The sequence below is a fragment of the Somniosus microcephalus genome, chromosome 2, assembly GCF_052327205.1.
Source record: "Somniosus microcephalus isolate GS21.2 chromosome 2, FLI_Smic_1.0, whole genome shotgun sequence".
Lineage (NCBI taxonomy): Eukaryota > Metazoa > Chordata > Chondrichthyes > Squaliformes > Somniosidae > Somniosus > Somniosus microcephalus.
The window spans coordinates 283,572,792-283,588,428 of record NC_140988.1 but is presented as its reverse complement, the minus strand read 5'-3'; the positions used below and the strand labels follow the sequence as shown (position 1 = coordinate 283,588,428).

Genomic DNA, 15,637 nt, shown 5'->3' with positions numbered 1-15,637 from the left:
GCTGGATGTGCACGCCGCTCGCTTTGCCTGCTGCTGCTCCAGGATGGGCGCGCCGCTCGCTTTGCTGCTTTTCCATCCAGGAGTAAAAGTAGAGGCCAGCATATCTGAAATAATTGTTTAATATATTCCAAAATGTAATTAGTTAAGTTGGATACAAAATAATTTAAGCAATTAGTTATTAGACAGATGGTAGGAAATCTTAACATGTAAAATGATAGGCTTGAGCAACCTCCCTTGCAAGATATTAATGTTAATTTAAGAAAAAAGTAAACAAATTAATTTCAGGAGTTAGAAGGTGGTTAAAACAGTTAAATCTAATGGGTCAAAATTCCTTGGCATATGATCCCACAGTTATGCTGGGATTGCGCTTGTCTGTGTCCTCCAGCATTTCACTGCACTGAAGTTTGCAGGGTCATTGGGGTGGGGTGAGGAGGACACACCTAATTAGCATGGGATAGGCATGCGCAAGCGCAATTTCATCACATCTCAGGTGATCACCTGCCTCATGTGTCCGGAAACACATGCTCCCACCTGACATGGGAGGTGAGAGGTTGCCCGACCCCAGACATATACCCCTTGGCCTGTGTAAGGGGGCTGATCTGGAAAATCTTTTTATTTGCCTACTTTGCTTTGATTGTCAAGGCTGCTTCCCAAGCTTGTACCCCACCGATGAAGCTCCCATCACCTTGTAGAGGTCAATCTGCCTCACCTCATTGGGCGTACCGGCCTCTACAGATACACCTGGTCCCACCTGAGCCAGAGAAGTGGGAACACCCAGCGTAGGAAGTCTCTGCCCCTCGCTCTGCCCCCTTGCCGTCATTTGTCTTATCGGTGCGTGAGGAGGTTTACCCCTCACAAGGCAAATAGGAAACTCCCAGAAATGGCAGAGGCCTGGCACATCTTGGTCTCCGCCATTCTCTGCACGGTTCTGCCAGTGTCCTGCTGGAGTTATGGTGGGAGACTGGCGAAGACCTTAGGAATTTCAGCCCCACCATTTATATCAGCCAATCTTTACACTTTAAAGCCATATAATACCCAATTTGTACATTTATTACTGGGAAACAAATACTTAAACAAATTAAAATATCCAGCAACAATAAGAAAATAGAAAAATTGTGATTTAAAAAAATGAATTAGACACCCTAATAGATCACTGCGTAACTACAGTATGTGGTGTGATTCTGAACCATATAGACTAAGGCACCGATATGAATGGGGAATTGGGGAGGGTGTCGGGGAGGCTGAAAACAGCCGAAGAACCCGGCCAAATGGACATCATGGCCGGCGGGCGGGAGGGATCACTCACGGCAGAAGGCTGCAGCTGGGGTCATAAGAACATAAGACGTAGGAGCAGGAGTAGGTAATTTGGCCCCTCGAGCCTGCTCCGTCATTCAATAAGATCATGGCTGATCTGATCTTGGCCTCAACTCCACTTCCCTGTCCGCTCCCCATAACCCTTGACTCCCTTACCTTTCAAAAATCTGCCTATCTCCACCTTAAATATATTCAGTGACCCAGCCACCACAGCTCTCTGGTGAAAAGAATTCTGAAGATTCACGATCCTCTGAGAGAAGAAATTTCTCCTCATTTCCGATTTAAATGGGTGCCCCCTTATTCTGAAATTATGCCCTCTAGTTCTAGATTCCCCCACGAGGGGAAACATCCTCTACCCTGTCAAGCCCCTTCAGAATCTTATGTATTTCAATAAGATCCCCTCTCATTCTTCTAAACTCCAATGAGTATAGGCCCAACCTGCTCAACCTTTCTTCATAAGACAACCCCTTCATCTCCGGAATCAACCTCGTGAACCTTCTCTGAACTGCCTCCAATGCAAGTATATCCTTCTTTAAATAAGAAGACCAAAACTGTATGCAGTACTCCAGGTGTGGTCTCACCAATGCCCTGTACAGTTGTAACAGGACTTCCCTACTTTTATACTCCATTCCTTTTGCAATAAAGGCCAACACTCCATTTGCTTTCCTAATTACTTGCTGTCCCTGCATGCTAACTTTTTGTGATTCATGTACAAGAACCCCCAGATCCCTCTGTATCTCAGCATTTTGTAATCTCTCCCCATTTAAATAATAATTTGCTTTTTTATTTTTCCTACCAAAGTGGATCACCTCGCATTTTCCCACATTAAACTCCATCTGCCAGATTTTTGCCCATTCACTTAGCCTATCTATATCCCTTTAAAGATTCTTTGCATCCTCCACACAATTTGCTTTCCCACCTACCTTTGTATCATCAGCAAATTTGACTACATTACACTAAGTCCCTTCATCCAAGTCATTAATATAGATTGTAAATAGCTGAGGCCCCAGCACTGATCCCTGCGGCACTCCACTAGTTACAGTTTGCCAACCTGAAAACGACCCATTTACCCCGACTCTCTTTAGGGACAATCCCTGACACTGGGAAGGAAGTAGCGATCGGGGAGGGGGTTGGCGCGGGGTGAGCTCTGGTCGGCAATCGAAAGGGGGATGCGGGGTGAGCTTCGGTCAGCAATCGGAAGGGGGGGAGGGGAGAAGCTCTGGTCGGAAATCGTGAGGGGGTGGGAGGAAGCTCTGGTTGGCAATTGGGAGGAAGCTCCGGTTGGCAATTGGGGAGGCGAGGTGGTGGGGGAAGGCCTGTAATCGAGAAGGCTGGAGATTGGAGCTGGGGAAGGCCTGAAGGCTCTCTCCTGCTCCTCCACAAGGTGTACTGAAAGTGCCACTTTCCTTGGGGAGCTGCAGCTCCCGCCTCGGTTCAGCTGCCGGGAATCCCACAGCTCCAGCATCCTTCTCACTTTCTGTTAAATTTAAGTCATAGCGCCAACGATGCCATCAGGCCACGACTTTGGTATGGTAATCAGGTCCTCACCTGCTTTTTGCGAGAGCCTCGTCCTTGGCCTATATTATGCACTTTAAAATTTAAAGTGGCGGGAATGGGATCAGGTTGCACAATCCTGATATTTTAACCCTCCCGCCCATCTGGTAGGGGTTGAGGTTAAAGTCGAAGCTAGGGTGTTCAAGCTTTGATTCCTAGTTTATACTGAATTGGCTGATCTCAGCCTTGAACATGCTATAGTTGAAGAAGGAGAAACTTTTGTGTAGACTTCTGCTCCTGCTTATTATCCAGTGATTCATGGAAGTGCATATATGTAGACATTGGGTGAGTACAGAATCAGGTTCAGTTAAGATACCCCACATGAATGAATAGGTTTCTGACCATCACTGTCAGGGTTAAAACATGAAGAATGGCCACTTGGGTGAAGTACTACAGCGTTGCCAGAACTGTACCCCCCAGCATGAGTCAGAATTTTTGGGAGAGCAGGAAAAAATTGAGGTGAAAATGTGAACAAGATTTAAACGAATCTAACATGAAAGAATACGTATATATGATCTATGTTTGACCTGACATTCAGTACTGATTGTAGTTGGTTTTGTCTTTGCAGGATGTTAATGACCGCTGGAGCATGGCATATCCTCAACTTTATGAACCTGGGCAGATTAATCTTTATTTCAGCAAACTAGTATTTGTAAAATGTATTCTCCATGGAGTTTACAGTTCCCTGGTCCTCTTTTTTATTCCTTATGGTGCTCTATTTGAAGGAGTAAGGGATGATGGAGAGACTGTATCAGACTATCAGTCCTTTGCTTTAATTGCTCAGACATGCTTGCTTGTGGCTGTTACTCTACAGGTAACTATGACTACTCATATGTTGTTTTTTAATTTTATGAATACTATATGTCATTTTAAAGACACACTTCATTATGCCTTGTTTTTCCTATAGCTACACTTGAAACCAAATTTGCCTCAGTCACAGTCACTATTTCCATGTGATGGCACTTTAGACAGGCTTGTGACAGTTACTATGTGTGGGAGATAGAAAACTGCTGAGCTGTTCAATCATTGTGGCTCTGCCAAGTTTTTGCTCACTACTGACATAGCATTAAGCCAGAGATGTTAGTTACATTTTTTTCAAATTTATCATGTTTACCCAGGGAAATAAAATAACAATGTGACTTATTACATTAGTAGTGGTAAAAAGTGAAACATCCACTGGGTATGGTATCATAGTGATTAAGTTACTCAACTAGTAATCCAGAGGCCGGGTCTAGCAAGCCATTATGCTTAAATAGGGATAGGAAAATCGGGTGGAGTTTATAATGGGTGGCCGATCCAATATCGCCCTTTTTATACTCCCGCCGAGGTTGAGATTTCTGGCATATATGTCAATTACAAAGTTCAACAGTGCCAATATTAACAGTTCAGCCAACTGAACCATGGTTGATGTTCACTGGTTGATAAAATTGCTGTTGCTTGTTTTTTCTACTATTCTACTACCACTGCTTGTTAGATTAGCAGGCTTGTTACTTGTATTGTTGATAGGAACCTTTTCCATCAGAGGTTTTAGTTACAGTGTTGGCTCACACTTTTGTTACCTGTCATAGGGGGAAAAATTCAGTTGGTAGCACCATCCATTAGCGCCTTAAGAGGGCGCTAAGTGGGGCGCAAACCAACTAGCGCCTGGGTGCGGCAATATCTGCGCCTCTTGCGAAATTGACCGGACATTTTGCGGCAGCGCTAAACACTACCGCCACGATCTCCTGCGCCGGCAGATCATGACGTCAGTCGAGTACGCAACGCCCTGGTAGCGCCCCGGACTGGAAATTGAGTAGCGCCCCCTGCCTTAACGCCTGCCGCTAGCAACGACAGGTTGAGGGGAGCGTTTTGCAGTCGGGAAGGGACTGGGGGAGCGCTATTTAAAGGCGACCGCTTCCTGCCTTTTTTTGTTGGTGTCATTTTTGCACCATGCATTCTGAGAGAGAGAGAGAGAGATTTCTGGAGAGATTCTACACTGTCTGAAGGAGTTTTGCATACTGAGCAGCACTTTGCAGGTTCATTTTGATTTGCCTTTCCTTGTATCTATTTAGAAGAGACTGTGGGGGCTGCACTCTGAGCTCTTTCCCTGGGTCTCTCCATTGTTCTTTCCAGCAGATTTGATGTACAGGTCTCTCCAGGCCGAGACTCAAGGCTGCAATGAACAGGATATGGATGGAGACCAAGATAAACCCTCCCCTTTAAGATAAAAACAGAAAATGCTGGAGAAACTCAGTAGGTCAAGTAGCATCTGTGAAGAGAGAAACAGAGTTAACGTTTCAGGTCGATGACCATTCATCAGAACTCCTCTTTAAGAATTGGCCGGTGCCAGTGTGTCTGTGTTCCATTGCTGACTGACATCGCATGAGCTTCGCCAGCGCTGTGAGTTAGCGCCTCGCTCCTTGGCCATTGCGCCTTAAGACAGATGTGAAGCGCCTGATTTAGCGCTCCAATCACCACCAGGGGCGATAAAAGCCAAGTTTGCAGTCGGAGGCAATAATTAGCGCCAGGCGCTAATCTTTGCGCCCGGCCGATAATTGCGCCCCAAATGGGGCGATACCGAATTTCTCCCCCATAGTCTTTTCTTCTGTTGTACTCTTGTGGCTGTGATTTGTTTACTGTGGACTGGCTAAGGAGCTTCAATTGTGTTGCTGGGTATATAACCAAACTCTCAGGTATTTTCCGCAGGTGTTTCCAGTTCCTCTGAATCATCGTTTTACATTGTAGAATCTGATAATTATTTGCTGTTGTACTTGTGCTGGCATCCATTTTTCTTTTGTCCTTTTGGGTGAATTTTGAAAACTTCTCCTTCTTTAAACATATCAAATTCATTGGTAATTTTATTTTAGGATCAATTTGGCTTTTCTGAGGTCTAGCTTCTATTTTACATCACTTTCCAGCCTCCCTTTTAGAAGTTGGCTTGCTGTAGGGAGGACTGTCTGGGTTCACTTGACCTATTGTACTAATCAAGGTAAAGGGTCTGTGCTGGACTTGTGCTCTTTTTAGGAGTGTGTTTGCAATTTTTAACAGAGCTCTCTTCATTCACATTTAACTGTGCCTTCATGGTTCAAGTCTTCTTGTACTTCTCCGTGGTTAGGAGAACACATTTTGTGCCAAAAATGCATCTTTATAGTTAATGAATTGTTTAATAGGAATAAATAATGCAGTTTCTGAAAAAATAATGGTCGCTGCACCAATTCTTTTGTGTTCATTGTATGCCCTTTCCTGGCACCAGCACACAAATTCATATTAATTAATAAAGGCCAGGTACCTTGTTTCTGCTTGTTGAGATTATGTTGAATAGTGTCAACTAATATCTGATTGAATGTCTTAACCCAAAATACCTTAACACCTAATATTGCAAAAATATTACCCATAATTCTTCAAAAGGCTAGGTTTATAAATGTTTATTTACTGATGTATAATGAACATATAATTTTGACTTCACAAATCTTGTTGCTTGTCAACAGATTGCACTGGATACAACATATTGGACAGCTATCAATCACTTTTTCATCTGGGGCAGTCTTGCTGTCTACTTTGCAATAACATTTACAATGTACAGCAATGGCATGTATCTGATGTTCCCAAATTCATTTCCCTTTGTAGGTATGTACTTTTAATACAGTGATTATAATCGATGTTGGAAATTATTTTATGTTAAAGTAACTATTGATTTCCTATTAAAGTATTTTACAAGATTACAATACTGGGGAAGGGCAATGCTGCTTTACTGAACAAAAAAACAATTTTATTCTATTTGGCTGTGATACTCATTTATATGTAAATATTTCATATAGAGAATAGATGCAAATACAATGATATATAGAGGAAATAATGGGCTCGATAACTCCCCATGACGGTCGGGCGAGGGGTTAAATTGTCAAATTCAGGAAACACGACTCTAACCCACCATGCACGCTGCCGTTTCCGTTTTTACTGTGGTGGATATTGGGGCGTCCAAGTAACCTGTTCTGGCGAGGCAGGTCCGTCATTAGCATATTTAAACGCACCTCGTATCATGCGATTTGAATTGAACGCCTGTTGCACGGTTTTTCCAGGGTTCGTGAACCGCGGCAGTGAAAGCGAGGTGATATTGAGTGGCACTTTATCGGGATGTTTAAAGGTCAGGAGGCCAGATCTGAATAAAGGTTCAATGCTCACAGCTGCTTTCTCAATTCCCTCTGGGAAACGGTTTGGTGAGAGCACTTGTTGTGAGAGACTTATTTGTACAGTTTGGAGTTGTCCACACAGAGAACATAAGGATGGATGGCACTATGGCTGCTTCTGATTGAACTTCAAATGAGGTAAACAATCAAGGGTATGCTGAGGAGGGAGCTTCTGGTGGCCAGCAGAGAGGGGAGCAACAGAGGGGTCAAAGAAGCAGAAGGCACTACCCAACTAAAAGTGTCTATGGCCAGAGGCTCAGCTTCCTTGACCTCTCGGAAGGGCAGTGCTTCCAAAGGCTGAGATTGTCACGTCAGATGATCGCAGACATCTGCAGCCTCCTAGAAGAAGACCTGCTGGGCCTTGTGCCACACATTACTAGTGGCTGTTGAAGTCACCACCACCCTCAATTTCTTTACCTCTGATTCCTTCCAAGGCCTTACCAGAGACATAGTGAGGGTCTTGCAGCTGGCAGCACATAAATGCATGAGGCAGGATTGTTTGCCAGGGCTGGGAGATAAGTAAACGTCCCCTGTGATGACAATAGCCAGAATGAGCGGGCTCTGGGATTCGCGTCTATGGCTGGCTTCCCACAGGTGTAGGGTGCCATCGATTGCACACATGTCAATCCGCGCACCCCCAGATCAACCAGGACCGATTGCAAGGGATATTAATCCATCAATGCTCAGCTGGTGTGCAACCACAAGAAAAGGTTTATGCACGTGTGCGCCAGATTTCTGTGTAGCTGCCAAGATGCTTTCATACTGCGGCAGTCCAACATCCTCAACCTGTTCAGACCTGGAACCAGCCTTAAAGGGTGGCTGCTAGGTGACAAAGGATACCCCCTTCAAAGTTGGCTGCTGACATCTCAGAAGAACCCCACCAATGAGCACCAGGAGCACTACAATACGAGCCATATGTCAACCAGATCTGTCATCAAGCAAGCCATTGGCATGCTCAGGTTGCACTTCAGATGCCTGGAGAGGTCTGCAGGCGCCCTTTAGCACTCAACAGCGAGGGTCTCTAGGATATTTGTCATGTGCTGCGTGCTGCACAACATAGTGCAGCAGTGAAGACTTGAGGTGCTTGAGGAACAAGCCGCTCAACATTCCTCATCTGATAAGGATTTCAATAGAGAGCAGGAAGAGGAGGATCATATTGCTGCTCTGGATGCTAGGGATGCCACAATAGCTCGAAGGTTCAGTTAGTCACTCACACTGGATCAAAGAAAGTTAACATGCAGGTACAGCAAGCAATTAGGAAAGCAAATGGTATGTTAGCTTTTGTTACAAAGGGATTAGAGTATAAGAGTAAAGAAATCTTACTACAATTATACAGGGTATTGGTGAGGTCACACCTGGGGTACTGTGTACAGTTCTGGTCTCCTTACCTAAGGAAAGACATACTTGCCTTAGAGGGAGTGCAGTGAAGGTTCACTAGACTGGTTCCTGGGATGAGGGGATTGCCCTATGAGGAGAGATTGAGTAGACTAGGCCTATATTCCCTAGAGTTTAGAAGAATGAGAGGTGATCTAATTGAAACACATAAAATTCTTCAGGAGCTTGACAGGGTTAATGCTGAGAAAATGTTTCCCTTGGCTGGGGAATCTAAAACAGTCTCAGAATAATGGGTCGGCCATTTAGGACTGAGATGAGGAGACATTTTTTCACTCAAAGGATTGTGAATCTTTGGAATTCTCTACCCCAGAGAATTGTGGATGCTCAGTCGTTGAGTATATTCAAGACAGAGATCGATACATTTTTGGGATCTAAGGAAATTAAGGGATATGGGGATAGTGCGGGAAGTTGGAGTTGAGGTAGAAGATCAGTCATGATCTTGTTGAATGGCTGAGCAGGCTCTTAGGACCAAATGGCCTACTCCAGCTCCGATTTCTTATGTTCAAATTAATTATCACATCTCTGCTCCTCTTCTCCACTTACACAAACAGTCCTGTAACCAACCATTCACTCATTGTACATGTACCAATTGGTCTCAGTCAATTCATGTCTTCTCATTCAGCACCAAACAACTGAAAACTCAAGTTGGCACTCATCATGCAAGAATGGGGAACACGGAAAAGTGGTGCAAAGTAATAAATTTTACGTGAGTTAATAAAAAAGATGGTAACATATATCTAAATACACCCATGAATGCACCTTTGGTGAACTACAAAGCATTTCTTTTTCTTTCCATAGCACTCCTACGTGGTGCAACCCCTGTGGCTTCAGTAGAGGGAGAGGCAGGCTTCTCTGTTCCATGCTCTGACTTCTGATGTGCTCGCAGCCGATGACCTCTGGGTTGGAGTCTGAGAGGGCTCCACCAAAAACTGATCCACCTGCACCTGTGCAGGGGCAGACTGGGCCAGCAGGAGAGGAGGCAGCATGCGGGTACAGGTTGAGGGGGGGCAACGGGTGAGATGTGAGAAACGCTTTGAGAGAAGTTCCCACTTTCATCTCCTCTTAACGCCATCGTCCCTCTCCTGCCACATCACTCCTGCCTCTCTACGGGAGAGCAGCTTGGAGCGGATCGGTGACGCATTATATAAACCCACAACTAATGTATCTGTCATCCTCTTTAAGGCGGCAGAAATGTGGGCATCCATAGTTTGCAGGGCAGCCTGCAGGAACTGATTAGTGCGCTGCAATTCAAGTTCCACAGAAGAGGCCACTCTCAATGGAAGTAATTCTCGCAATGGCCTACGACATCAATCTACAAATGTTTGAGCTGGACTCCTCCATCCTCTGTGATATTGTGGAATGTGTGCCTGGAAGGACTGCCACTACCTCACACATTTGCTGCTGATGCTCTATCATTCTCTTTTTCATTGATGGCCCCCCGAGTTCAGCATCTCTGTGCAGCTGACCAGAGCTTGGAGAGGACTGTGCCCTCCGATGTGGACTCTCCACAGCTCTCCCTGCCACCACTGTCTGCTCATGCTCAATTGTGCCATGCGAATCACCAGGTGACATCTCACCTAACTGTCCAACAGGATCCACTGAAGTGCTCGGATCTGCGCTGGTGCCTGGTTCCAGTGTGTCCTGTGATGGTGTACCCTCAGAAGGAATGAACTCCTGAGGAATCCTCATCTCCAAAGTGCAGGGCCTGCTGTTCTTCGCTTGATGGTCCTGGAGGAGAGAAGAGATGGATATGATTTAGTGATCATATTTCATTTGGTGCTGAATACAAGTCAAGATTACATAGGATTACATAGGATATATGGCACAGAAACAGGCCATTCGGCCCAACCAGTCCATACGGCGTTTATGCTCCACTCAAGCCTCCTCCCGTCTTTCCTCATCTAAATCTATCAGCGTAACCCACTATCCCCTCCTCCCTCATATGTTTGTCTAGCCTCCCCTTAAATGCATCTATACTATTCGCTTCAACCACTCCCTGTGGTAGCAAATTCCACATTCTCACCACTCTTCGGGTAAAGAAGTTTCTTCTGAATTCCCTATTGGATTTCTTGGTGACTATCTTATATTGATGGCCTCCCCTTATGCTCTTCCCCACAAGTGGAAATATTCTCTCTGTATCCACGCTATCAAAACCTTTCATAATTTTAAAGACCTCTATTAGGTCATCCCTCAGCCTTCTTTTTTCAAGAGGAAAGAGATGTAGCCTGTTCATCCTTCCCTGATATGTATACCTTCGCATTTCTGGTATCATCTTTGTAAATCTTCTCTGCACGCTCTCCAGTGCCTCCATATCCTTTTTATAATATGGCGACCAGAACTGCACGCAGTACTCTAAGTGTGGTCTAACCAAGGTTTGATACAGGTTTAGCATAACTTCCCTACTTTTCAATTCTATCCCTCTAGAAAAAAGCTTGGTTTGCTTTTTTTATGGCCTTGCTAACCTGTGTCGTAACTTTTGATTTGTGTATTTGTACTCCGATATCTCTTTGTTCCTCTACCCCACCTAGACTCGCACCCTCCAAGTGATAAGTGACCTCACTATTCTTCCTACCAAAATGTAATACCTCACATTTATCTGTGTTGAACTTCATTTGCCAATTGTTTGCCCACTCTGCAAGTTTATTAATGTCCTCCTGTAATTTGTTGCAGTCCTCCTCAGTATTGACTATCCTGCCCAATTTGGTATCATCCGCAAATTTAGAAATTGTGTTTCTGATTCCAAAGTCTAAATCGTTAATGTAAATTGTGAACAGCAGTGGTCCCAGCACTGATTTTTGTGGAACACCTTCTGCCACTGTGAATAGCTACCCTTTACTCCTACTCTCTGCTTTCTGACCTGAAATCAGCCAGCAATCCATTCTGCTACTTGTCATCTGACTCCACATTCTCTGACCTTATTCATTAGTCTATTATGGGGTACCTTATCGAAGGCCTTTTGAAAATCTAGATAAATTACATCTACTGCATTAGCATTGTCTACTTTCTCTGTTACCTCTTCAAAAAATCCAATAAGGTTGGTCAAGCAAGATTTTCCCTTTTAAAACCATGCTGACTATTCATTATTATACTTTTTGTTTCTAGATGTTCATCTATTCTCTCCTTTAGTAGGGATTCCATTATTTTTCCTACCACCGATGTTAAGCTGACTGGTCTATAATCCCCTGGGCATATTCTATCCCCCTTCTTAAATATAGGTATTGCATTAGCTGTCCGCCAGTCCTCTGGCAGTACACCTTTTTCTAATGAATTACTAAATATGTGTAGTAATGCCTCTGCTATCTCTTCCCTAGATTCTTTTAAAATGTGTGGATGCAAACCATCCAGACATGGGGTTTTATCCTCTTTGAGTTTGATTAGTTTATTTAATATATCCCCTTTTTAAATTTTAAATGCACTTATCTCATTACTCATCTCATCATCCAATGTCATGTCCACCTATTCTATCTCCTGGTAAATACTGAAGCGAAATAATGATTTAATATTTCTGCCATCTCCCTATCGTTATCTGTGGTATTGTCCTATCTATCCCTTAATGGCCCTATTCCCATCACAAACTTCCTTTTTTTATTGATGTGCCTGTAAAATATTTTACTATTTTGTTTTATGTTCCTTGATAATTTAATTTCATAGTTCCTCTTTGCCTTTCCAATTGTTTTTTTGACTTCTCTCCTAATCCCTTCGTATTCTCTCTTATCATGCACTCCTCTGCTGTCTATGTACTTAATATATGCCTCTTTCCTTACCTTCAATTGTTCCTTTATGTCTTTATTCACCCATGGAGTCTCATTAGTGTTTAGTTTGTTCTTTCCTTTTAGCGGAATATATTTTTCCTGCACTCTGTTGAACACCATTTTAAATGTTTCCCATTGTCATTCTACTTCGTTGTTTGCCAATATTGTTGCCCATTTTATCTTCCCAAGTTCTATTCTCAGTCCCTCAAAATCAGCTTTTCTCTAATCTGGTTTTTGTCATACTTACGTCCTTCTCTATTATCATCTTAAAGCGTATTATATTATGGTCATTATTGCCTATATGTTCCCCTACTTTTACTTCTCTTATCTGCTCTGGCTCATTCCCCATAACTAGATCCAATGGTGAATTCTCCCTTGTTAGGCTTTTTACATATTAGGTTAGAGCGGAGTCCTGTAGACATTGTAGGAACTCCATTCCCTTATTCCCTTTACCTGCCTCTTCTGTCCAATTAATATCGAGGTAGTTGAAATCCCCCATGATGATTATTCTATATTTTTTACGAATTTCTCTAATTTGTCTGTATATTTCTTCCTCTACCTCCCTTCCACGATTAGGTGGTCTGTAGACTATGCCTATTAGTGTGATTGATCCTTTATTATCTTTTATCTCTATCCATATGGATTCTATTTTTGTCTTGCTGATATCTACGTCCCTTTTTTCTACTGCCCTTATGCTATCCCTAATAAGTACAGCAACTCCACCTCCCCTTTTTCCCTCTATATCTTTTCTAAATATGTTATACCCTGCAATATTTAATTCCCAGTCCTGATTTTTCTGTAGTCATGTCTCAGGAATTCCTACTATGTCTGGTTCCTCCCAACGCATGATTGCCTCCAGCTCCCCTGTTTTATTACAGACACTGTGTGCATTGCTTACAGACAGTTTAACTCATTTTTAATAGGATTTCCTCTCACTTTATGTTTAACCATCTTTTTAGACTCCTATTCTATAACTCTATTTGCTCCTTTGCCGTCAGTCATAAGAACATAAGAAATAAGAGCAGGAGTAGGCCATACGGCCCCTCAAGCCTGCTCAGCCATTCAACAAGATCATGGCTGATCTTCTACCTCAACTCCACCTTCCCGCAATATCCCCATATCCCTTAATTTCCTTAGTTCTTTACTTTTGCTACTCTTTTCCTTTTTACATACTTGTAGAAACTCTTGGGGGTCGATTTTCCTGAACCTGTCGGGAAGAAGGCGGGACTACAACTTTCGGGTTTTAGACCCGCCTACTTCGACGTCCAGCCAATCCGCGCGATTTTCCCTTGATTGACCTTGTTGAGCCCGCCCAGCGGGCTCAGCAGGCCAATTAAGGGCCACCCGGCAACAGGTGATGTCACAGACTGCAATTTCATCTGTCAAGAGTTCTTGACAGATGAAATATCAGTGTTTCACAGCTGTTTGAAGCTGTGAAACACTGACAGTCTGAGTTCTAACATGAGTCCTTCTGCACAGACTCAGTTAGAACTCTTACCAACACTCAAAGCTGAAGGCTGTCACTTTTCACAGATCGCAGCCGTTCAGCTTTAAGTGCCGGCTGAGTGATGGGCTCCCGACGGCTACAGGAAGAAGGTAAGTACAGGTAAGTAAAAGTTCTTTACACACTTTAGACACACCAAACACACTTACCTTTGCACTCATGCACCCATCACTCACCTGAGCACCGACATCGCGACCCCTCCAACTCCCTCAACCCAACGGCCCGCCTGCTCTAACCTGGCGTGGTTTGGAGCCGTCGGGAATCCCACACGAAACCCCTCAAAATAGGGATTCGGCTAAAAACCGCCTGTTAACTACCTGTTAACAGGCAGTTAATTGGCACTAATCCCTTCCCGCCTGGTTTCGGCGGGTCCCAGTGTGGGGCGGGTACCCGTGGGGCGGGGTTTTGGGCGTGATGGTGTCGGGACCCCCAAATTTGGGATTTCCCCCCCCCCCCCGCCACACGCCTGAAACCCCGCCTGACGGCTCCAGGAAAATCGACCCCCTACAGTCTGCTTTTATATTTCTTGCTAGTTTTCTCTCATTCTATTTTTTCCCTTTTTATCAATTTTTTGGTCAACCTTTGCTGGTTTCTGAAACTCTCCCAATCCTCAGGCTTACTATTATTCTTTGCAACATTATAAGCTTCTTTTTTCAATCTAATGCTATACTTAACTTCTTTAGTTAACCACGGTTGGATCACTTTTCCAGTGGAGTTTTTGTTTCTCAATGGAATGTATTTTTGTTGAGAATATGAAATATTTCTTTAAATGCTAGCCACTGCTTATCTACCGCCATACCTTTTAATGTATTTTTCCAATCTACCTTAGCCAACTCGCCCCTCATACCTATGTATTTGGCTTTATTTAAGTTTAAAACTCTAGTTTCGAACTTAGGCAAGTCACTCTCAAAATTAATGTGAAATTCACTCTGCCCCAGTGGATCCTTTACTATGAGATTGTCTCATTACACAATACACGATCTAAAATAGCCTGTTGCCTGGTTGGTTCCATGACGTATTGTTTTAGGAAACTGTCCCGAATGCATTCCATGAACTCGACCTCCAGACTACCTTTGCCAATTTGTCCAGTCTATATGAAGATTAAAGTCACCCAAGATTATTGCCCTCCCTTACTTTATTCTTTCCAATGCTCACTTTTCCTGTTTTGTTTATATTTAGGCTGCTTACGGTTCTTGTAGATCCCTCCCCCCTTCTTACTAGTTTAAAGCCTTTGCCACCTCCCTATTTACCCTATTCCGCTAGGAGATGGGTCCCATCCCGGTTCAAGTGGAGCCTGTCCCATCGGTACAGCTCCTTCCTGTCCCAGAACTGGTGCCAATGTCCCATGAAAAGGAACCCCTCTTTCCCACACCAGCCCTTTAGCCATGGGTTAATTCTCCTGATCTGTCTGCTTCTATGCCAATTTGCACGTGGCTCGGGCAATAATCCAGAGATTATTACCCTCGAGGTCCTGCCTTTTAATTTAGAGCCTAACTCCTGAAACTCTTTCAGCAGGACCTTCTCCCTGTTCCTACCTATGTCATTTGTTCCAACATGGACCATGACAACCGGATTTACCCCCTCCCTTTCCAAGTTCCTCTCCAGCCGCTGTGAAATATCCCTTACCCTGGCACCGGGTAGGCAACACACCCTTTGGGATTCTCATTCTTGGCTGCAGAGGACGCTATCTAATTCCCTAATTATAGAGACCCCTATTACTACCACATCTCTATTCTGCTCTTCACCCCATCCCTTGGACAGCCTTCTGAGTCACGGTGCCTTGGTCTGCATTGTGGCTGTCCTCCCTGCAGCCTTTCTCATTGTCCTCACAGGTAGCGAGTACTTCGTACCTGTTGGACAGGACCAGTGTCTGCAGGACCTCCTTCTCAACCTATCCGAAATCCCTGCTACCAGTCTCCCTAACAGTCACACCCTCCCATTCCTGAACCTGT

At 44.0% G+C, this 15,637-nt stretch overlaps 1 protein-coding gene across 1 annotated transcript in view; it reads left to right on the top strand.

Moving 5' to 3' along the window:
- Positions 1 to 15,637, top strand: part of LOC147123429 (phospholipid-transporting ATPase ID-like) — a 342,460-nt gene that overhangs the window by 301,021 nt on the left and 25,802 nt on the right. Inside the window, exons 24-25 of the mRNA XM_085966014.1 lie at positions 3,437 to 3,682; positions 6,336 to 6,474. Of these exons, the coding sequence (XP_085822140.1) occupies positions 3,437 to 3,682; positions 6,336 to 6,474 (385 nt within the window). The remainder of the gene's footprint in view (positions 1 to 3,436; positions 3,683 to 6,335; positions 6,475 to 15,637) is intronic.